At 62.7% G+C, this 22558-nt stretch overlaps 5 protein-coding genes across 7 annotated transcripts; 4 read left to right on the forward strand and 1 right to left on the reverse strand.

Moving 5' to 3' along the window:
* Window positions 1-45: 45 nt before the first annotated feature.
* LOC134419248 (acyl-coenzyme A amino acid N-acyltransferase 2-like) lies at window positions 46-3744 on the forward strand. Of its 2 annotated transcripts, none has more exons than XM_063158279.1 (4): window positions 46-616; window positions 1254-1723; window positions 2330-2532; window positions 2820-3744. In XM_063158279.1, exons 2-4 carry the CDS (start codon window positions 1261-1263, stop codon window positions 3405-3407), a joined length of 1254 nt encoding a protein of 417 aa, XP_063014349.1. In that variant the 5' UTR covers window positions 46-616; window positions 1254-1260; the 3' UTR covers window positions 3408-3744. The 2 variants fall into 2 exon arrangements, with proteins under 2 accessions (XP_063014349.1, XP_063014347.1); XM_063158277.1 differs by lacking the exon at window positions 46-616 and adding an exon at window positions 626-825.
* Window positions 3745-4607: 863 nt separating this feature from the next.
* On the forward strand, window positions 4608-8980 carry ZP1 (zona pellucida glycoprotein 1). 2 transcript variants are annotated; one of them, XM_063158284.1, is made up of 13 exons: window positions 4608-4801; window positions 4992-5113; window positions 5185-5893; window positions 5963-6712; window positions 6812-6955; window positions 7046-7230; window positions 7407-7504; window positions 7680-7807; window positions 7877-8066; window positions 8141-8291; window positions 8533-8617; window positions 8698-8819; window positions 8909-8980. In XM_063158284.1, exons 1-12 carry the CDS (start codon window positions 4642-4644, stop codon window positions 8814-8816), a joined length of 2841 nt encoding a protein of 946 aa, XP_063014354.1. In that variant the 5' UTR covers window positions 4608-4641; the 3' UTR covers window positions 8817-8819; window positions 8909-8980. The 2 variants fall into 2 exon arrangements, with proteins under 2 accessions (XP_063014354.1, XP_063014353.1); XM_063158283.1 differs by having other exon boundaries at window positions 5185-6712.
* A 138-nt stretch (window positions 8981-9118) lies between these two features.
* Window positions 9119-13192, reverse strand: PRPF19 (pre-mRNA processing factor 19). The gene is made up of 16 exons (XM_063158285.1): window positions 13032-13192; window positions 12719-12868; window positions 12417-12493; window positions 12205-12346; window positions 12045-12118; window positions 11873-11935; window positions 11746-11787; window positions 11586-11660; window positions 11387-11462; window positions 11123-11232; window positions 10830-10985; window positions 10683-10752; window positions 10269-10354; window positions 9873-10043; window positions 9672-9777; window positions 9119-9580 (listed from the first exon to the last, which is right to left on the reverse strand). The coding sequence occupies exons 1-16, from the start codon at window positions 13048-13050 to the stop codon at window positions 9483-9485; spliced, it is 1515 nt and encodes a 504-aa protein (XP_063014355.1). The 5' UTR covers window positions 13051-13192; the 3' UTR covers window positions 9119-9482.
* A 115-nt stretch (window positions 13193-13307) lies between these two features.
* TMEM109 (transmembrane protein 109) lies at window positions 13308-15474 on the forward strand. The gene is made up of 4 exons (XM_063158286.1): window positions 13308-13399; window positions 14191-14418; window positions 14510-14612; window positions 14691-15474. Exons 2-4 carry the CDS (start codon window positions 14206-14208, stop codon window positions 15059-15061), a joined length of 687 nt encoding a protein of 228 aa, XP_063014356.1. The 5' UTR covers window positions 13308-13399; window positions 14191-14205; the 3' UTR covers window positions 15062-15474.
* Window positions 15475-15965: 491 nt separating this feature from the next.
* On the forward strand, window positions 15966-22214 carry TMEM132A (transmembrane protein 132A). Its single transcript, XM_063158288.1, is given in 12 exon segments — window positions 15966-16166; window positions 16168-16231; window positions 17027-17235; window positions 17311-17877; window positions 17948-18303; window positions 18760-18918; window positions 18994-19186; window positions 19257-19400; window positions 19474-19676; window positions 19912-20188; window positions 20399-20590; window positions 20668-22214. Coding segments are annotated over 12 exon segments (3639 nt in total). The 3' UTR covers window positions 21742-22214.
* Window positions 22215-22558: the final 344 nt, after the last annotated feature.

Consider the following 22558-nt stretch of genomic DNA (forward strand, 5'->3'; position numbering starts at 1 on the left):
CCTTCCCTAAGGCATTCCTAGGATTGGAGTGTGCCATGGCCCCTCATTCCAATTCTCCAAAGAGGGAATTCGTGTTGGGAATGAGCCCCAGAACGTGTCAGCAAGGAAGGGGGCATGGTGTCACACACTCTCCTCTGGGGGCAACGCTGGGAATTTGGAAGGGGCTGGAAGTTGGAAATCCACATGGATTTCTTAACATTCCTGGTATTTCTTGGTCCGTGGACACCCCTTTCTGCATTCCTGGGGAGGGATGCGGCTCTGAGCTGGGATGGGGGGGACAAAGGGGTGCGCTGGCTGGAAAATGGCACTGCAGGAATCAGCATGGATCCCTGGGATGGGAATATGGAGCCCTGGAGTTTCATGCTGGGGTGGCAATTTTGGGGGTGGCCCTGAACCCTGAATTGGAATGGGGTGTGTCCCACCCGTGTCCAGGAATGGGGAGGTGCCACAGGGAAAGTGGGGACTGACAGGAATTTCGGGGTGTGGCCGGTGCCAGGCAGGCACGGGGTCATGGGGCAGGAGGGCTCTGCCCTCGCCATTCCCGGGTTAATGATTTCCAAGGAATCCTCAAGCCTTTCCCTGTGCAGAGCCCACGGCCCAGGCTGTGCCCAGCGGGGTAAGAGAAGGGGAAGCTCGGGCCCTTGGGGGCCGATTTCCTGCTGTCACGGCTGTGGGAGGACCACGAGAACCACGAGTCTCCTCCCAGGGCTGGACCGGGGCCAACATCCCAGTTCCCAGCCTGCCGTGCTGCCCGGAGCGGGAGCGGGGTGCACTCAGCACCGGGGGGCTCCGAGCCCCTGGATCCCCACCCTGCTCGGCTCCGGGGTGGGCAGGAGGAGGATAAGGAGGGGGAGGCAGTGGGTGCTGGGAATGGCGGGGCTGGGAGACACAGGGAAAAGGGGTGTCCCGGCTGCCGGGTGAGTTTTGGAGCAGGGACGTGGGTTTAGAGGGTGGGAGGGGTGAGGAAGGGAGGGGATGGGGACGAGGAAGGGAGGGAATGGGGATCATGGAAGGTGGGAACCAGGGAAGGAGGGGACAAGGACCAGGAAAGAAGGGACAGGAACCACAAGGGAATGGGGACATGGGAAAGAGGGATAGGGACATGGGAAGGAGGGATGCTAGCAGAAGTATCTGGACCTCAAACCCCATCCTGGGGGTCTCCCGTGATGGTCCCTGGGGACAGGCCCTGGCTACCATTCCCCTCCTGGGCATGGCAATCCCTGTGGGACACTCAGGGTGATTCCCATTGCCAGGTACACCATGGTGGAGGTGACGGTGACGCCGCAGTCCTCGCTGGCCGACCGGCCGGTGCAGATCCGTGTGCGGGGACTGTCCCCATCCCAGCTGGTCACGCTCCGGGCCTGGCTGAAGGACGAGCAGGGCGAGTGCTTCCAATCCCGTGCCTTTTTCCGCGCCGACGGAGCGGGAGAGGTGGATCCCGGGCTCCACGCCGCCCTGGGGGGCAGCTACTCCGGGCTCTGGCCCATGGGGCTCCTGTGGTTCCTGCAGCCCGACTCGCTGTTCCGGCGGCTGGTGAAGCGGGATGTGGCCGGCAGCCCCTTCCGCGTGCGGCTGGAGGTGTGGGACGGGCTCAGCCTGGGCACGGATCCGCGGGAGCAGCCGCTGGCATCCTGCGAGGCCGAGCGCTGGTACGTGGGCCCCGGAGTGCAGCGGGTGCCCATCCGCGAGGGAAGGGTCCGTGGCGCCCTGTTCCTGCCTCCTGGTGAGCACTGGGCAGCGGGGAATTTGGGATATCACACCTAAGGAGTGGGAAATTCGGGATATCATACCTAGGGACTGGCAGGGTGTGTGTTCTTGGGAGACCTTCGGTGCCCAGCCTTGGGACCCCTGGGATACCCAACCAGTATGCCCTTGGGATACCAGACTGTGGGAGCCCTGGATACTGATACTGAGCTTTGGGATCCTGGGGATGCCAAACACTGGGACCCCTGGGAAACAACACTAGGATTCCTGGGATGCTAAACCATAAGATTCCTGGATTGTCCAGCCCTGGAAGCGCTGGGTTAGCAAACCTCAGGACCCCTGGGATGCCCAAAGTTGGGATCGATTCCTGGGTTGTCCAGCCTTAGGATTCCTGAGATATCAAATCTTAGGATCTTGGAATGCCCAACCTCGGGACCCCCAGGATACAAAGTCGGGATTCCTCAGTTGTCCAGCCTTGGGATCCTTGAGATATCAAACCTTAGGGTCTTGGGACCCCCAGGACACTGGACCCTGTGCCCCCTGGCATGCCCAGCCATGGAACCTCTAGGATGCAGGACAGCATGGGTGGCTCCTCGTCCCTGACATTCCCCCTCTCTTCCCACAGGTCCGGGCCCCTTCCCTGGAGTCATCGACCTGTTTGGGGGTGCGGGGGGCCTGATTGAGTTCCGGGCAGGGCTCTTGGCCAGCCGGGGCTTTGCCGTGCTGGCCCTCGCCTTCTTCGCCTATGACGACCTGCCCCGAGTCCTGGCCCAGCTGGACCTGGAATATTTCGAGGAAGCGGCTGAGCTGCTCCTCCGGCATCCCAAGGTGAGTCCTGGAGTGTCGAGAAAGGCACCTGTCAGCCAGGATGGACTGGGGACTGGGGGCAACCTGGTGAGCAGGACGTCCAGGTGACCAGGGATTGTCCTGGGCACCAGGAGTGTCCTGGGGACATCCTCATCCTGGTGAGCAGGATGTCCAGGTGACCAGGGGTTATGTCCCAGGGACTGGGGGATATCCCATGAGAACATCCTTGTCCTGGCACCCAGGGATGTCCCAGTAAATGTATTATCCCTGTGTGTTATCCCAGCTGGCTCCATTTCCTCTTCCTTCAGGTCCGAGGCCCCGGCCTGGGTGTGGTGGGCGTCTCCAAAGGCGCGGAGGTGGCCTTGGCCATGGCCACCTTCCTGCCACAGGTGGCGGCCACGGTGTGGATCAACGGCACAAGCTTCCTGTACGGAAACCCGCTGCTCTACAAGGAGCTGCGCATCCCTGCCATCCCCTACCACACCGAGCGCGTCCTGTTCACCGAGGTGGGAGCCATGGACAACTCGGCCATCTTCGACGACCCCCGGGACGCCGCGCACCGCGCCTCGGCCATCCCGGTGGAGAGGATCCGGGGAAAGGTGCTGTTTGTGGTGGGGGAGGCCGACCGCAGCTTCAACAGCAAGCTCTTCGCCGAGCTGGCCCTGGCGCGGATGCCGCCGGAGAGCGGCCGGGTGCTGTCCTACCCCGGCGCCGGGCACCTCATCGAGCCCCCCGGGTCCCCCCTGTGCAGCAACTCCGCCATCCGCGGCACCCCCAAACCCGTGGCCTGGGGGGGAGAGCTCCAGCCCCACGCCCGGGCACAGGAACATTCCTGGCAGGAGATCCTGCAGTTCTTGGAGCTCCATCTGGGCTCGGTTGCCGCCATGAAGCTGTGAGGGGTGGGGAGAAGGGGTGGTGGGATTGTCACTGTGGGGAATAAAGTGTCACCACTGGTGGCTGCTGCCTGTGCTCCTGGGGGATGATGTGTGGGACAAAGGTTGGACACAGATTGAGGAAATCTATTGCAGATATTTGGGAGATACATGAGATACATGTTGGATACATATGGGATATACATCAGATTATATATATATATATAGGAAGTATATTGGACATATATGGGATAGATATATTGGATATATATTAGCTGTATGTTGGACATATATATACGATATATATTGGATACATATGGAACATGTAGAACAGACAGCCCAGACATATATTGGACAAATATAGCACATATATAAAATACATATATAAAATAGATATTAGACATATATATATGACATTTTGGGGTGCATATATACATATATATATATATGGCACATACAGAACATATATTGGCCATATACCAGCCCAGCCGTGGCTCTGGGGCCACACTGCTCTCTCTGCAGCTGCCCCCACTTCCAGGGGAGGTTTGAGGGAATCACATCCAGCCCCTGGCTCCTCTGTCCAGGATCCCTGTGCTCCTGGGAGCTGGTGTGACCCCGTTCTCACACCCAGGGCATGGGACAGGGAGTGGCAGTGACTGTCACTCCGGGAAGGGGTGATGCGGTGTAATCTGCAGTAAAGATAAATCTCAGAAATGAAACTTGGGGAAAGGTAGGCATAGGGAATGCACAGGGAGGACTTTGGATCCCCTGTGGCACTGCCAGCAGGGCACAGCCAGGGCACAGCAAGGATTTGGGGTAACTGGCTGATTTCCAATCTCTCAGGCGTCACTGGGACCGTGCCACTGTGTCCCCTGGTTCCGTGGCTATTCCAGGAGTGGCGTGTCCAGATGTCACTGCTGTCCCCACTAGCTCTGGGGAGGCGGGCACACACCAGCCTTCTCCTTTCCCCCTGGATAACTTGATCCAGCTGGGCATCCCGCCTGGCACCAGTTTCATTCCCTGTTCTCTGGGACAGCCTCCAAGTGTGGGATAAGCTTGGTTTGTCCCTGGTCACCGTGACACAGCCACAGGAGGTGACCACAGGGCTGGGGCACTGAGGTCACTGGTGGCAGGGGAGCGAGGAGCCCTGGGCAGAGCTCATCCCACAGGATCAGCTGATCCTGATCCCCCCCCGCATCCCAGCCATCCGGATATAAATCCACACCGCAGAGCCCCGTGCTCCGTCCGTGTCACAGCCATGGGACGGAGCTGCTCCTTCCTCCTGCTCCTCTTCCTCCTGTCCCCGTGGCCCAGAGCCACCGTGGCACTGCTGCAGTACCGCCACAACTGCGGAGAGCTGGGAATGCAGCTCCTGGTCTTCCCGTCCCACGGCCGCACCGTCCGCTTCAAGGTTCTGGGTGAGTGCGGGGCTCCCTGGATCCCCTTGGGTGCTGGATTTCTCTGGAACTCCCCTCAGCCCTGGCGTGTTCTGTGGTGATGGTGTCCCAATGGGATGAGCCCAATGGCTTGGATGAGCTGTTGTTGCTGCCCGGGGAGTTTCCATGCACATGGATGTGTCACATCCCTGTATCCATGGTGTCCCTCCAGACGAGTTTGGCTCCCGCTTTGACGTGGCCAACTGCTCCATCTGCCTCCACTGGCTGAATTCCAGGGAGGACGGCTCTGTCATCTTCTCCTCTGGCTACAATGGCTGCCACGTCCTGTTCAAGGTGACGCTCCTGTCCCCTCCATGGTCCCCTCCAGCAGGATGGGGGTGACTGTCCCTCGTGTCCCCCCTCAGGAGAACCGCTATGTCCTGCGGGTGCAGCTGGAGGAGCTGCTCTCCGGCGGGATCCCCGTCACCTCCTACGAGGTCAACATGACCTGCCCCAAGCCAGGCGGCTCTGAGGCGCTCCCAGATGGAACCCAGGGGACGAGCCGGGACAGCCCAACGCTGTTCTCCCACACCGGCCTGCACCAGGTCTCGGGCTCCTCCCTCACCCTCACGGGATCCCACTTCTCAGCCCAAGATCTCGTGGAGCAGGTTCACGCCGTGGGACAGTACCAGCCCAGCCCAGCGCTTCCCGGGATCCACCACCATTCCAGTCCAGCCCACTCGGGGCTTCTGTCCCAGCCTGCTGGGGTTCATCCTGTCAACCCAATCCAGGGAAGCTTGTTCCACCCAGCGGTGCAGCCCGCCCAGCCTGGGGAGCAGAGCCAGCCAGGGTTCCTTCGCCCAGTGCTCGTGTCCCAAAACCATCCCAGTTTGGGGCATCAAGGGGGGCAGAGCCAGCCGGGGCACCTGCATCCAGGGTCTGTATCCCAAAATCAGCCTGGGATTCGCCCAGGGTCTGTATCCCAAAACCAGCCTGGGATGATGCATGCTGGGGGTCAAAACCAACCTGGGATTCGCCCAGGATCTGTATCCCCAAATCAGCCTGGGATTCGTCCAGGGTCTGCATCCCACAACCAGCCTGGGATTCGTCCAGGGTCTGTATCCCCAAATCAGCCTGGGATGATGCATTCTGTGGGTCAAAACCAACCAGGGATTCGCCCAGGGTCTGTATCCCCAAATCAGCCTGGGATGATGCATTCCGTGGGTCAAACCCAACCAGGCATTCGTCCGGTATCTGTATCCCACAACCAGCCTGGGATGGGGGGGATACATCACGGTGGTCAAAACCAACCAGGGATTCGCCCTGGGTCTGTATCCCAAATTCATCCTGGGGGTCAAAACCAACCAGGGATTCGCCCCGGGTCTGTATCCCAAATTCATCCTGGGGGTCAAAACCAACCAGGGATTCGCCCTGGGTCTGTATCCCAAATTCATCCTGGGGGTCAAAACCAACCAGGGATTCGCCCCGGGTCTGTATCCCAAATTCATCCTGGGGGTCAAAACCAACCAGGGATTCGCCCCGGGTCTGTATTCCAAAATCATCCTGGGGGTCAAAACCAACCAGGGATTCGCCCAGGGTTTGTATCCCCCAACCAGCCTGGCTTGACCTCCACCGGTGCCCAGACTCCAGCTGGATTCCAACGCCCAGGAGGTCAGCCCCTAAACCAGCCAGGAATATCTCGTCCCAATCATCCCTCCAACTCCCAAACCGGGTTCCCAGGCCAGGCTGGGCTACTCCATCCCAGCCCAGCTTTGGTGCACCCAGGACTCTCATCCTGGCCAGGTTTCATCAGCCCTGGACCCCAGGCTGAGCCCCAGCCCGGCCTGGGACTCCCTGGGCTGCGGCCCCAGCCTGGATTGCTGCATCCTGGGATTCACACCCAGCCCAGCCTGCTGCAGCCCACAGCGCTCTTCTACCCCTCGCCGGGGGCAGGTAAGGCAGGAAGATGGGATGCTGGGACAAAGGGAAACGGCCTCAAGGCGCTTTTTCAACCCACGTTCCTGCTGTGTTCCCTCTTCTGCTTCCCTCCAGGAATGCAGCTGACCCGGGAGCAGTGCCAGGTGCCGGTGGGCCGCATGCCGTGCGTGGCTCCACAGGGACGGGATGCGTGCCTGCAGGCGGGATGCTGCTACGACGACATGGACCGCACCACGCCCTGCTATTACGGGAATACCGGTAGGGATACCCGGAGGGCACGTCCCAAAATCCCTCCCCGGCGCCGGGAGAGGGTGCTCAGAGTGACGGAGCCTCTCCGTGGTGTCGCAGCCACCGTGCAGTGCCTGCTGGAGGGACACTTTGTGCTGGTGGTGCCGCGGGGAATGGTGGCCCTGCCGTACAACCTGGACACCGTGCGGGTGGCCGGCGGCCAGGCGGGGTGCGAGCCCCGCCACGTGTCCGAGGCCTTCGTCATGTTCCGCTTCCCGGTCACCCACTGCGGCACCACCGTCCAGGTAGGGCAGGAAAACCCGGAGAACCCCCAGGTGGGCACGGTGGGGTCACTCCAGGACAGGAGTGCCCCCAGTCCCTCCAAAACTTCAATGAAAAATTCACCCACATGCTGCCTCCTGCCTCAAATCCTGATCCATGCATCCCCAGGATGTTCCCCATTCTGGTGTTCCCTGCACAGGTGATCGGGGACACGCTGGTCTATGAGAACCAGCTGATCTCCACCATCGATGTCCAGGGATCCTCCCGTGGCTCCGTCACTCGGGACAGCGTCTACATGTAAGGGGAGAGGGTGGAAAAATCGAGGCAGGGAGCCGGGATTTCCCCTCGGATCAAACCATCCCTCCCTCCTGCCATGTCCCTGGTGGTGTCCCCACACTTTGGGCTGAGGGGGCTTTGGTGGAGGATCTGATGCAGGATTTGGGAGTCTCCCACCTTTCCCTCTTTTCCCCAGTCTCCGAGCTCGGTGCATCTACAATTCCAGTGACCTCCTTCCCTTGGGAGTGGAGGTGGCCGTGCCCCCCACATCGGCCCCCCTGGCCATGCTGGGCCCGCTGGCGCTCCAGCTGCGCATTGCCACCGGTGAGTGCTCCCCATCCCGCTCCCCGTCCCGCTCCCCATCCCGCTCAACCCCTCCCAACATTCCCACAGACGAATCCTACAGCTCCTACCACGCTGTGGGTGACTTCCCCCTGGTGAGGGTGCTCCGGGACCCCATTTACGTGGAAGTCCGGCTGCTCCAGAAGACAGATCCCAATTTGGTGCTGGTGCTGCACCACTGCTGGGCCTCTCCCGGCTCCCACGCCACATCCCAGCCCCAGTGGCCCATCCTGGTGGAAGGGTGAGTGGAAAAGGACAGGAAGATGGAAGTGAGGGGGTCACTGTGCTGACAGAGTGTCCTTGTTTCCCACCCAGGTGTCCCTTCCAAGGGGACAACTACAGGACACGGCTGATTCCGATGGGTCCGGCCTCTCCGGAGCTGCCCTTCCCGAGCCACTACCAGCGCTTTGTCATCTCCACCTTCGCCTTTGTGGAGCCCCCCAAAATGGCTGTGCTGGAGGGGGAGGTGAGAGGGATCCCCCTGAATCCACATGTTGGGAATGCCTCAGTGTTGGGAATCTCTCATCCCAATACCCCCAGACCCACCCCAGCACTGAGCTGCCCACAGTCCTTTCCTGTTGGGAAAATCACGCTGCTTTTGGGAGCTTCCTCAAGGCTTGGGGATGCTTTTTGGGGGTGGGTCTCTTCAGGCTCGGGGAGCCTTTGTGGGGATCCCCAGGTGAGGCTGGCATTCCTGTGGCTCCCAGGTGTACATCTCCTGCAGCGCCTCCGTGTGCCACCTGGCCCAGCCGGAGCCCTGCCGGCCCTCCTGCCAGCTGGGAGTGCCCTCACGTGAGTCTGGGAGCCTCCAGGGATTTGGGAAGACCTCTACGTGCCCCTCTCTTCCCAAGCCAACCTGCTGCTCCCCACAGGAGCACGGAGGTCTCCAGGGGACAGGAGGACAGGTGACAGCATGGGGACAGTCACATCCCAGGGATGCGTTGTGTTTCCTGAGGCTCCCAAGAGAGGGGGAACTCAGCAGAGAGGCTGAGGGGTGAGTGCCTTCTGCTCCCTAAAAACCCCTTCATCCCAAACACCCCTTCATCCCTCTAAATTATCTCTTCTCCCTTTTCCTCCTTCCAGCTCCAGCCTCTACCTGGATGCTATTGGATGTCTCTGGGAAAGCTGGAAAAATAAAACCAGTGCAAAACACGGCTCTAAGTGTGGTTTGTCCTTTGGAGGGAAGGAAAGAGGGACCCTCATCCCCATTCCCAAACTGGCAGCAGCCACAGACCCTCCCAAATCCCACCCTACTACACCCCAGCCCTTCACAGGAGCCTTTTCCAGCTGGGATGACAGGGAATAATTCTTTATTTCCATACTGAAACTAAGTAACTGCTTACAAAACTGCACAGTCTTCCCTCCCCTCCCTCCCTCCTTCCACACATCCCGGCTTCTCACGTCCACCAGCACCGGGATTGAGTTTTTTTGTGAAACCAGTTACAAGCACAAAACAATCTAAAGGCGGAAAACACACAGAATTGGGGAAAAAAACTAAACAGTAAATCCATGGAGCACGGGGAAGGCAATGTCTGACTTCCCTTACACCAACAGCTACAACAGGGGAGCTTGATAATCCCACATGGATAATCCCACTTGGATATTCCCACCCACCTCCCACCCCCAATCCCAAAAAATCCCAGCCCCACTTCCAGGGCTACAGGCTGTAGAACTTGAGGCTCCGGTCCATGCCTGTGGAAGCGATGAACTTGGCATGGTGGCCAAAGGCCACTCCTGTGGTCAGACCACTGTGCTCTGAGGACAGAAAACAATCCATGGTCACAATTCCGAGTGGATTTGTCCCATTCCTGCCCCAGCCACTTCCATGATTCCCAGAGCTCCTCACCTGTGAAGTGGAGGATCTCTGTCCACTGCTTGCAGATGTAGATCTGGACATCAGTCCCACCCAGCGCCAGGTAGGTCCCGCTCTGGTCGAAAATCAGGGATTTCACCTGCGGAGAAGAATCACAACAAGGCATTGAAAAAGCTCCCAAAAAGGCTTTTCTGGGATGCCACAACCCCTGGAGCAGAGAGGGACATCACACACCTCAAAGTTGTTATCCAGCTGCAACGTCTTGAAGTTCTTGAGCTTCCTCAAGTCCCAGAGCTTGACGGAGGAGTCGTCGGCTGCCGTGGCCAGGTAGTATCCGTTCTCGGAGAAGGCGATGCTGGTGATGGGGCCCGAGTGTCCTGGGAAGTTGGCCACGTTGGTGCGTTCCTGGGGACAAGGTGGGCACAGGGAATCAGAGAGTTGGGATGTGGCATCATTCCCAACCGGCCTGCGCGGTCACGGCGTCACCAGCGGCTGCTCTGCAGCTGGAACCTTGGGATTTTTGGAGAAACCTCCAAAAACATTCCTCAAAGTCCTGCTCCTTGGACTGATCCCCAAACCAAGCTCAGACACCCCAAACCCTTGTTCCAGCACATTCCCATCAGCCCTCACCTTCAGATCCCAGATCTTGATTTGGGAATCCATCGTTCCTGTCCCAAAAATGAGCCCATCTGGGTGGAACTGGGCACAGGTGAGAGCTGTGGAGACAGCAGGAGAATCAGAGGGCTGGGAAGACTCAGAGAGCTGGGGAAACTCCCAAGAGGGTTGGGAAAACTCCTAAGAGGATTGGGAAGATTTGGAAGGTCAGGAAGGCTCAGGAAGGTTGGGGAGACTCACAGGGTTGGGAAGATATAGGGAGCTGGGAACACTTTGAGAGCTGGGAACACTCAATAAGGTTGATGAGATTGGAAGGGTTGGGAAGACTGAGGAAGGTTGGGAAGGCTACCAACACCACTCCAAAGGAGTTCCCATGAACTGCAGGAGCCATGGGATGCCCAGAATGGGGAAATCAACTCCAAAGCTTACCACATCCAGAGCTCTCATCTGTCACCTTGGTGAGGACACGGCCGGTCTGGATATCCGAGAAAGCCCAGTACTGGGAGAGAGGAAGAGCGTTGGATATGGGAGGGGTGGGAAGCACAGGTGGGATCTGTGGGATGGGGAGGGATTCACCTGATCATCCGAGGAGCTGAGCAGGTAATCACCCGTGGCGTGGAGGCTGAGCCCGGTCACGGAGCCCTCGTGGGCACGGACCACCTGCACACAGGAGGCGTTGGGAACGGACCAGATCCGGATCGTGGCGTCGGGAGAGGCCGAGAACACCAAGTCCTGCACAAGGACAACACCAGAAAGTTCACACGGGAGGAATTCACCTCTCTGAGGGCTCCCAGCAGAGATTCCAGCAGAGGAGGGTGCTGATATCCAGACTTGAGGCATCCTGGGAGTGAGGGAAGAGCCAGACGCACCTGGGATGGGTGGAAGACGACGCTGGTGACCTTCTTGGTGTGGCCCTTGAGCGTGGCCAGGATCTGCTCCGAGCTCTTGTCGAACACGATGACGTTTTTGTCGGCTCCACCTGGAAAACCGAGCGGGAAGCGCTGGGATGGGAGTGTGGGGCCAACCAACCCCAAATCCACCTGCCTCATGTCTCTTGTTCTCCTTCAAATTCCCAAAAACACAGAGGAAGAGACCCACTCCCAGTTGGGAAACCCCCAGGAAAGCTCCCTTACCAGTGAGGATCTTGTTGGTGTCGGAAGGACACAGATCCAAGGCAAGAATTCCTGGGATGCTGGCGCTGTGCAGCCCCTGTGTGAGCGAAGAGATCCCCAAATCACTGCCACAGGCAGCAAAACCCTCCCAAAAGGAATAAAGAAGCAATTCCCAGCTCCGTGTGGGGGTTTCCCAGTTCTTTCCCATCCCAGCACTCACCACATGTGAGGCCACCTGCCGGTACTTGCTGAGCTCCTCCGGCTTCACCAGCTCCTCCGGGACCGTCTTGCCCCTCTGGAAAAAACAGGGATAAACATCAGCCTTGGCTGGAGCACAGCACATCCCAGCTCCCTCCAAATCCTTGGATAAGGCCACTCACCTTCTTACGCTCCGTGGTCAGCACCGTGGCCTTGTCTTGGAGCTGGAAAACAAGAGGAGGGTGGGCACAGCCCGGGAATTCTGAGATGGGGAGATGGAGAGGGGAACGTGTGGAACACTGCCCCTACCTTCTGGATGATCTCCGGGGTCATTCCCGCCAGCTCTCCCAGATCCATGGCCTCGCCGGCACCCTGTGTGGCACAGAGAGAAGGGACATGCAGAGAGGGAATGTGGGAGCAATGAGTGGGAAAAGGGCTGGGAATGAGCGGGAAAAGGGCCGGGATGGGGAGCAGGACTCACGGCCACGTTGGGCTGCGCTGACGGCACCGCCTGGGGCACGATGAGCCCGGCCTGAGGCTTCAGCGTGGCCAGAGCTGCAGAAACACAACAGGTTTAGAGGAAAACAGGGATAAAACACTTCCCAGCACCGCTTCCCGGGAATGCCCCGTGTTGGTGTCACCTTCTCTGGCGGCCGTGACCTCCTTGGTGAGGCGGGCGATGACCCTGCAGGCGGCGTCGTGCTGGTACAGGGCGTGGGACAGCTCCTGGCGCGTGGTCTGCAGCTGCTGCCGCAGCGTGAAGCTGTGCAGCATCACGGCGTCCTGCGGGAGCGCCGCCGTCAGCCGGGAACGGCACCGGGACCATCCCGGCAACCCCCCGGTGCTCACTCACCCACTCATCCTGCAGGGCCTTCAGGATGGCCGGGATGCTGGTGGCCGAGGGCGGCTTGGGCCGGATGGGGTGGGCAACTGCAGGAAAGATGGACGGGTCATCCGTGTCCCCGATATCCCTATGGATCATCACTCCCATTCCTTGACTTCCCCATTTCACCATCCCTTCTTTACCCCTCTCCATCCTGCCCTCCACAGCTGAGTTTGGCACCTCGAACCCTGGAACACCTCGGGCACCGCCATTCCCGCCCCCGGGAGAGCCGCTTTTCCCGGGAGAGCCTTTCCCACGCCCGTTCCCGGTACCTTTGATGTCGATGAGTTGCTCCTCGGACAGCGGCTGGTTGTTGACAGGGTCGGTGCCGTTCTCCGCGATGTATTTCTCGATCAGCCGCCGCTCGTACACGTGGTTGGACACCGGCGACACACACGGGTGTTCCGGGACCTCGTTGGAAACTACGGGGGAAAGGGAAGGATGGGACGGGACGGCAACGGGGGTTTGGGAACTCCGTGCCCGGTGATCCCCCGGTGACCCCGGCTGTCCCCGCCCCGCAGCCCGGGATCCCCCGTTCGGTAGCGCTCTCCCCCCGCACTCCGTGGCCGCTCTCTCCGCACTCACTGGAGCAGATGAGCGCCATGGCGGAGGCCGGGGGGTCGCGGCTCTCCGGTTACGGCCCCGCTGCCCTTCCGAGGCTGTTTCCGGTTCTCCTTTCCGGTCCGGGGTCCCGGTTCCGGTTCCGGTTGGCGCGCGCGGCCCCCGCGCCGCTCCCGAGCGCTCACGCGGGCGCCGCCGCCGCCGGAACCGGAAGCGCTCCCGGCACTCCCCGCGCTCCCCCCGCCGGCGGGAACGGCGCTTCCCGGCGTGCACCGCGCGCCGCCGCCCGCCTGCGGCTGTTGCCATGGGGACCGCGCTCCCGGCATGCCCCGCTGCCGTCCCGGGAACTACAGCTCCCGGCGTGCCCCGCGGCGGAGCCCAGGGAAGCCCCGGTGAGGGGGGGTCGGGGGGGACCCTGTGGTGGGGGGCGGAATTCGGGCAAAATTGGGGCAAATTCGGGGAAAGCTGGGAGGGAAATGGAGGGAGAATGAGCGGGGGATGCTCCAGAGGGGGATAGGCGGGATGAGGGAGCCGCGGGGAGGGTTCCGGGGGGGAATCCCGGGGGAACCGGGGGGATCCTGCGGGGTGGGGGGGACAGTGGGAGGTGGGTACAGAGGGGCCTGGGGGGATCCTGGGGGGATCCGAGGGATCCCCCAGACCCCGGAGATGTGGGTGGGGTGCGCACAGAGGGATTTGGGGGTCCAGTGGGCATTGGGGAGATCCGGGGAAGTGTGGGGTGATTTTGGGGATCGTGGAGGGCCCGGGGAGGGGGGGCGGGCACAGGGGCGATCGGGGGCTCCAGGGGAATGGGGCAAACTGGGCGGGGCTGGGCACACTGGGACTGGGGATATCCCGGGGGGACTGGGGAGAAGTGGGGAGCAGGGGGGGGTCTCGGGGGTGGCAGTAGTGGCTGTGTCCCATCCCGGAGCGCCCTGCTCCCTCCTTTGGAAAGGGGTGCCCCCCCTTCCCAGCCAGGCCCGGTGCCCTTGGCTGTGTCCCGCTGACTCTGGTCGATCCCAAAAATAGCCGGGACACCCAGGCCTGTGCCGAGGGGGGGCATGGAACTGGGCTGTGGGGCCTCCAGCCTCCCCTCCTGCTTGGGGCACCCCAAAGCCAGCAGGTGGACCCCAAAACCAGCAGGGTTTCCCCCTCCCAGCACCCTCACGTGTCTCTTTCCCCACAGATCCCGGGTTCCAGGATGGGGAGTGCCGTGGGGCACCGGGCCCTGCTGGCCCTGCTGCTGTGGATCCCATTCCTCATGGGATCGGCGGGGGATGGAGCCAAGGATGGCCCGGAGGGATTCAGGGGACACGCCACCACCTCCGATGACTTCCTGCTCCGGCTGGGAAGGTCCACTTGGGACACCCTGGAAGGCTGGGTGGGACACCAGCCCCTGCGGATGGTGGCGGAGGTGGGATTGCCATTCCCAAACCTTCCCTGGAGCTCCTTGTGCAGGGGCACGGGACGTTTTCCCACTCCCTTATCCCCATCTTTCCCCGCAGAGCCTCTCCACCACCCTGTGGATCGTTTCGTCTGGGATCTCAGCAGCCCTGAGCACGATCTGTGGGATCCTGGGGGATCTCCTGGCTGCCTCCAGCATCAATGGTGAGTGGGGCTCACCCCGTGGGACAGCTCCTGCCCCCATTCCTGGTGCCACCGCTGACCCCCAGATCCCATTCCCAGGCCACCGGCTGGTCCGAACGGCGGCGCTGGCTCCCGGGGAAGTGCAGAGGGTGCTCCTGTGGGCCGTGGCCGCCCTGCTGGGATCCTGGGTGCTGACCCGGCTCCGAGGGCTGCTGCTCCCGCTGCTCCGTGGCCTGAAGCTTTTCTTCTTCCTGGGAGCCTTCCTGCACGTGGCCGCTTCCCAGGAGAGCCCCACGGTGCAGGCGGGAATGCTGCTGGGCCTGTGGCTGCTCTACACCTTCCTGGGCAGCCTGGTGGCGTCCCCTGATCCCAGTGCCCGGCTGGATGCGGCCGTCAAGAGCCTGGAGTGGAAGGTGGAGGAGCTGCGGCGGCGCCAGAAGTTTGGGGGGCCCCGGAACCGGGAGGATTGAGCCCCCCTGAAGCTTCCCCAAAGCTTGGCTCCACCATCCCAAGCATGTGTCCCCCCGCTCTGCTGAGCCCCCTGCACACCCTGCTCTGCTTCCCGGTTCTCCCAGGGGTCCTGGGGGCCCCCCATCCCTCTGGGAGCACCCCAGAATCAGGGGCCGTGCCTTGCCACACGTGCCACAAGTGCCTTCACCCCAAAAGCCCCCACACGCCCCAAGAGTGGGAGAAGAGCTCCCACATTCCCTGCTCGCCAGGGATGTTGGCCCAGCCCAGCCGGCTTGGGGTGCGGAGGGGATCCCATTCCCCGTCCCGGGGGCTCTGCTTGTTTTGGGGTCCCCCCACTGTCAGGTTTTGGGTTTTAAGCTGCTTTTTAAACGGTTTTGATAATGTGGTTTGGAATAAAGACGGATTTATCCGGCCTGGCCCTGCTGCTTTCCCAGGGGAAGGGGGTCAGGCTCAAGCCGACCCCCCAGTCCATTCAGAGTGGGAGGGGAGGAGGAGGAAGATGAGGAAGGTGGTTTATCCATGCCAGGATCCCACCGCCCTCCAGCTGTTCCTGCTGTGCTGCCCGCTCGCACCGTGCCCCTCGCCATGGATGTCCTTGTCCTTCCCATGTCCCCAGTGTCCCTGGTGGAACAGGGAAAGATGGATGGCAGCTGGGGGAAGAATTCCCACCCTCCTGCTCTGCTCCGGGGGTGTCCGGTGCTGGGTGGGGCTGGGAATGGGATGAGGAGCAAGGACTGAGATGGGGATGAGGAAGAGGATGAAGAGTAGAGATGGCGATGGGGAATGGGATGAGGGTCGGGAATGGGGAGCAGGGATGGGTATGGGGAATGGGGTGAGGATGAGAATGGGGAGCAGGGCTGGGAATGGGGAGTGGGCTGGGAATGGGGAGTGGGATGAGATGGGATGTGGCTCGGGCTGTGGAGCAGGAGCCGGAGCACCGGGCACGGCCGGGCTTTAGGACCCGGCGGGACGAGGCGGCGCCGGTGCCGGTCCCGCCCCGGCCCCATTGTCTCGGCGCGGGGGCGGAGGGACGGGAGGCACCGGCGGAGCGGCAGGAGGCACCGGCGGCACCGGCACCGGCGGCACCGGCGCACGGACCGAGCCCCCGCCGGCCATGGCCTCGGCGCCCCGGCTGGCGCTGCTGGCCGCCGCCCTGCTCTGCGCCCCGGGTAAGTGGGAACGGCACCGGGAAAGGCATCGGGAACGGCAGCTGGCACCGGGAACAGCACCGGGCACCGATTCCGACCCCGCTCCGCGCCCCTCCCGCCGTCCTGCCCGGATCCGCTCCCGCGTGGACCCGCAAGCCGGGTCGGTTCTCCCCTTTCCCCACGTTCGGGTCCCTCCGTTCCGCCGGGATCCAGGGAGCCGGGGCGACCTCACCCCCTCCTCCTCCTTCCCCGCGTTCCCCGGGATCCGCGTCCCCCATCCGCGGGGATCCGTGCCCCCTCCGCCGCCTGGGATCCCAAGGGGATCACCCGGGGAACGCTGGATCCGCTGGGATCTCGAGGGGGGAATCTCCTCCCGGTCCCCCCGGGAACCCGCTGCCCGAGGGGCTCCCCTTTCCCCCCGGAACCCGGGATCTGCCTGGCCTCTCTCCCGCACGCCTGATCCCCTCGGTGGGATCAATTCCCGGCTGTGAGGAAGCCCTGCCCGGGCATCCAGGTGGGATCTGCTCCGTGTGGTGAGGGATCCCTTTGATCAGGGCACCTGGAGCCTGGATCCCACCCTGCAGGACACGGTTCCAACCCTCTCCCCAGTGGGGAATGCATTCCCACAGGGAAGCGGCCCCCCAATCCTGATGCAGGGATGGGATAACCCCGGGATGGGGCAACCGTGGCAGGGGTGACCTCAGAATGTGGTGGCCCAGGCAGGGGGTCACTCTGTGTGCTGCCACAAAGACCCCCAGTTGCACACCCCATTCCCGCTGTGTCCCTGCGGGATGTGACACGTCCTTGTCCCTGCAGTGAGGGGTGACGGTGAGCCCCCGGATCCCGTGTTCCTGCCGGTGGAGCTGGAGGTCCTTGGGGTGCCCGAGTCCTACCGGCTGCAGAGGGTGGATCAGGACGTGGCCCCCAACTCTTCCCTGCACACCCGCTCCGAGGCATTCCTGCTGCTCCGTGCCGGATCCCAGCCCCTGTTCCAGGCCACCTACCCCCCGTTCAGCATCCGCCAGGTAACCAAGGGTCCTGTGTCCCCTGGGCCACCCCTGGGTGTCCCGGCCCCCACCACCATCCTGGTGTCCTTACAGGAGGTGTCCACGGAGAGCGCCCCCAGCTCAGCTTGGGCCATCCGTGCCGTGTCCCTGGAGAGCTCTGTGTCCCCTGCTGAGCCCGTGGCCCGTGTCCTCTTCCATCTGTATGGGCCCGACTGGATGCCTGGGAAGCGGGATCACGCCGGGGCCCGGAATCATCCCAAGGACTGGGACCATCCTGGGCTCTGGGATCACCCTGACGTCCGGGACCACCCTGGGGGTCAGGGTCACCCCAGGGCCTGGGATCATCCCAGGGAGCAGGACCACCCTGGGGTCCGGGATCACCCTGGGGATCATGACCACCCCAGGGACCAGGACCACCCCGAGCAGCAGGACCACCATGGAGTCCGGGATCACCCCAAAGACCGGCACCACCCTGGGATCCACGATCACCCCAAGTACTGGGACCACCTCAAGGACCAGGACCACCATCAGCAGCAGGACCACCCTGGGAACTGGGATTCTTCAAGGGATTGGGATCACTCCAGAACTCGGGATCTCCCCTGTGCCACCCTCCACGCTCACCACCGCGGGCGGGTGGCCCGGGGGACATGCCGCCTGCAGGTCAGTGCCACCCTGGGGACCCTGGGGACCCACTGCTCCCCCCCAGCCTAATCCCAGGACTCCCCTGCAGGCCCCACTGGGTGTGTGCGTGGTGGAGCTGGAGATCCCTCCACGCTGGTTCTCCCTGGGATCCCTCCATTCCCACCGGAGCCGCCGGCGAGATTCCGACCCCGCGGAGCCTCCGGAGCGCCCGGAGCCGGCTGAGCTGCACTACAGCGTGGGGGAGTGCGGGGCTCGGGAGCGGGAGGCTCCCAGATTCCTGGCAATGCTGGAGCTGCGGGCGGGAGAGCCGGAGCGGCGGCAGGAGGTGCGGCTGGACGAGAAGGTGCTGCTGCGTGTCCCCAACGTCCCCCTGCGGCCCGGGCAGCGCTTCACGGCCACCATCGCCCTGCACCACAACTTCACCGCTGACAGCCTGACCCTGAGGTGACAGCGGGGACAACGGGGACACTGTGGGACAGACATTATGTGACACTATGTGAAAGTGTGTGACAGTGTGTGACTGTGAGTGACACACTGTGACAGTGAGCGACACTGTGTGACAGTCTGTGACATTGTGTGGCAATTTGTGGCAGTATGAGAACATCTGATACCATGTGCACTGAGTGACATTGTGTGACAGTGTGACTGTGACATTGTGTGGCACCATCTGATACTGTGTGACATTGTGTGACACTGTGTGACTGTGAGTGACACTGTGTGACAGCGAGTGACAGCGAGTGATTGTGGGTGACACCGAGTGATTGTGGGTGACTCTGTGGGACACCATCTGACACTGTATGACGCTGTTTTAACACTGTGTGACACTGTTTTAACACTGTGTGACATTTTGGGGCATTGTGTGACACCATCTGACACTGTGTGACACCACATGCCCCACAGGATCAAGGCCAAGAAGGGCCTGCAGGTGGTCTCCGCCCGCCCCACAATACCCAGCACCTGGAGCGTGCACCTGGAGCGTTCCCGTGGTCCCAAGCACTCCACGGCCGTGGTGACATGCCGGCGGCTCGGTGACATCCCTGCTATCCCTGACAGCTCCAGGTAGGGAATATCCCAATCCCCCCTCCCGGTGGGAATTGTGGGTTGTTCCACCCTGATCCCGGTGTGGTGCCGCAGGGTGTCCGAGCCGGCCGAGTTCCTGCACCTGGATGTGGCTGTGGAAAACGGGACGGGGGGGCTGGCGCCGGCGCGGCCCCTCACGTGGCAGGTGGAGTATCCCGGCCAGGATCCCGAGGCACAGAAGGACAAACTGGTCTGGGAAATCCAGGTGTCGGAGCGGGACATCCGTGCCCTCGTCCCGCTGGTGCAGGTGGGTGTCCCCATCCCATTCCAGCCCTCCATCCCGCGGGAAGCGCCCCCTCATCCCGCTGTGCTTCCAGGAGCTGGAGATCCTGAACACGGCGCCGCTGACCGGGGTGCCCCGCGTTATCCCGGTCAAACTGGTGGCTGTGGAAGCAGGGGGTGCCGTGTCCGAGCTCACGGATCCCGTCGGATGCGAATCCGCTGACAAGCAGGTGCTGCAGGTGAGTCCTGCTATCCCCTCGTTATCCCGCCTCACCCTGGGACATTCCCATGGCATTCCACGTGCCCTTGCAGGTGTCGGATTCCTGCGACCTGGTGTTTGTGGGGGGCAAGGAGAGCCGAGGGGCGCGGGGGGCCCGCGTGGATTTCTGGGTGCGCCGGCTGCGGGCGGAGCTGAGCTTCTCCGTCTGGGCTCCGCTGCTCCCGCTCCGTGTCCAGCTGGGAGATCCCATCCTGGAGCAGCTCCGTGGCTGGAAAGTGCCCGGGGGGCCTGACAGGTGAGGCCTACAGAATGGGATGGTGGGAAAAGGGGGAGACAGGATGGGGCTGGGACCTGACGTGTGGGGATGCATCAGTGAGCCCCCAACACACTCCTGTGTCCTGGGATTCTCGTCACCCTGTTGTGGAATCTCTGTCACCCTGTCCTGCAATCCCTATTCCCCTGTCCTTGGGGAACCCCTTGTCACCCCATCCTGGGACTCTCCTCACCCTGTCCCTGTCCCCTGTCCCCAGTGCCATGGTGGAGTCTGAGGACGCTGCAGAGGAGCCGGAGCGGCGGGCGCGGAGCTGCCGGCCCCAGTTCCAGCGCACGGCGCTCCGTGTCCTGGCACACTTTGTGGCCCACCCCCTGGATGGTGGCCGTCACCTGTCCTACCTGCCCGGCCCCGAGTGGCTCCTGGATGTCACCCACCTGGTGGCTGCCCGGACCCGTGTCCAGGACCCCCGCGTGGCCTCACTGGAAGCAGGGGCTGTGGTGGTGGGCCGGGAGCCTGGAGTCACCTCCGTGGAGGTAATTGGGTGTTGTTTGTGGGGAATTTGGGGGATCCTGGGAAGATTTGGGGGTGTGGGAGGATTGCAGGGATGGAGCTGCAGGACTGGAAATGATCCCAGTGGGAGCTGGGCAGGATACAGGGAGGGAGGGGACAGAGGAGCTGGCACAGGATGGGAAGAGGAAACAGTGGCCGTGAGGAACGTTGGAGGACTCACAAGGTGCTTCCAGGTGCGCTCCCCGCTCTCCGACTCCATCCTGGGGGAGCAGACGCTGGTGGTTTCTGAGGAGAAGGTGACGGTGACAGAGCTCCGTGCCCAGGTGGTGGCTGGGCTCTCCTTGTCCCTGCGGACAGAGCCGGATCATCCTGGCGTGATCACCGCCACCGTCCTGGGGACACCCACACTACGGGCCCTCAAGCAGGTGAGACGGGTGGGGGGTGACCCCCAGCCTCCCCGGTGTCCCCCAAACCTCTGCCATCCCGCTTGTCATCCCGCCAGGAAGCGACCCTGTCCATCTGGCTGTCCTTCTCCGACCACACGCTGGCCCCACTGGAGCTCTACGGGTGGCACGATGTGGCCTTGACCGTGACGTCCCTCGACCGCGCCGTCGCCACCGTCAGGGGCTCCCCTGGGGTCCCCGCTGCCCACCCGTGGGTGGTGGCCGAGGGGCCGGGCCGGGGGGCCCTGCTCCAGCTCAGCCTGCACCCCCCGGATCCGTGCCGGCGTGGCCGGCACCGCGCGGCCGCCCTGGCCACGGGCACGGCCTGGCTCGAGGTGGGGGTCCCCTCTCCCGGGAGCCCCCGGCCCTTCCCGCGGGCCGAGGGCGCCATGTCCGGGGAAGCGGTGACCGTGGGACAGAGGGACCCCGCGGGCGTGGGGCCAGCCGCCACCAAGCTCCAGGGGTCTTCCTCGGAGGAGGAGGACGAGGAGGAAGGCTACGGACGCAACCGTGCCGGCACGGAAGAGGAGGAGGAAGATGAGGAGGAGATAGTGAAGGCTCCGGAGCGGGTGACAGACCTGGAAATCGGGATGTACGTGCTCCTGGGAGTCTTCTGCCTCGCCATCTTCATCTTCCTCGTCAACTGCATCTTCTTCGTGCTCCGCTACCAGCAGAAGGAGCTGCCCGAGCCGGGCGGGGCCCCCTCGGCCCCACAGCCCCACAACTGGGTCTGGCTGGGCACCGACCAGGAGGAGCTGAGCCGGCAGCTGGATCGGCAGCAGCTGGACCGGCCGCAGCCGGATCGCCGGCAGCCGGAGCCCCCGGCATCCCCGGGCCCCCCCTGCGGCTGTGGGGGCCCCCCGGGCTCCGGCGAGGACGGGGCTCCCCCCGGCTCCCCGGCCCCGCCGCCCCGCAAGGAGGGCTCGGCCCCGGGGGGCGGCCGCAGGAAGCGGGTGGAGTTTGTCACCTTCGGGCCCCCCCGTGTCCCCGAGGAGCCCCCCCCGGCCACCCCCCACGTGCAGTCCATCCTGGTGGCCAGCGAGGACGACATCCGCTGGGTGTGCGAGGACATGGGGCTGCGGGATCCCGAGGAGCTCCGGAGCTACATGGAGAGGATCCGCGGCAGCTCCTGACCCCGAGGGGCGACTCCCGGACCCCCCAATTCCCGGGCAAACCAGTAAGGGCCCGACCTCCTCTCCGTGCCGTGCTGGGGGGACACCGACCCCCTTCCCAGCGGGATGGGCCGGGGACCACTGGTGGCCTCCTGGGACCACCCCGAGGTGCCCACAGAGGTGAGGGGGGGTCTCCCAGCCCTGTCCTTATAGGGGCTGGATCCCGGCGGCGCCGGGGAGGAATTTGGGATGCTCTTACTGCTTTGGGTCTCATTGCGACATGGTGTTCATAGTGGTGATGATGATGGTGGTGATGATTCCTGTGGTCTGATCCCGGGGAGGATCCCGTATCCCCCCACCTTCACCCCGGCCACGCATCCGTTTTGTACACATTTTTTATCGGGAACGCCCGGGAAGGGGCTGCCAGGGGCTGGTATTTATGGAAAATTTTTAATTCTGACGTTGTTACAAAAATAAAGTATTTAAAAAAACAATTGGGATTCTTCTCTGTGCCCTCTCCTGTGATCCCGACAGCAGGTCCCACCCTGCCCCCATGGCAGTGCCAGGCTCCTGGGAATGGGCACATGCCCTTGACCTTGGCTCCATGTGGGAGCTGGTCACGGGATTGGATCCAGGGCTGGGCCTGGCTGTGGCCCAGCTGGGGTCACCTTGGGATAAGGGATCTCCTTCCTCCCTCTCCTGCCATCTTCCTCCTCCACCTTTCCAACCCCAACACCAGCCTGGTACTGCATGTTCCCAACATTCCCAAATGTCCCCTCAGCACCTCCCTGTATTAGTGGCCACGGGGATTCCCACTCTTCCAGCTTCCCAATAAGTC

Source organism: Melospiza melodia, chromosome 6 (genome assembly GCF_035770615.1).
Source record: "Melospiza melodia melodia isolate bMelMel2 chromosome 6, bMelMel2.pri, whole genome shotgun sequence".
NCBI lineage: Eukaryota > Metazoa > Chordata > Aves > Passeriformes > Passerellidae > Melospiza > Melospiza melodia.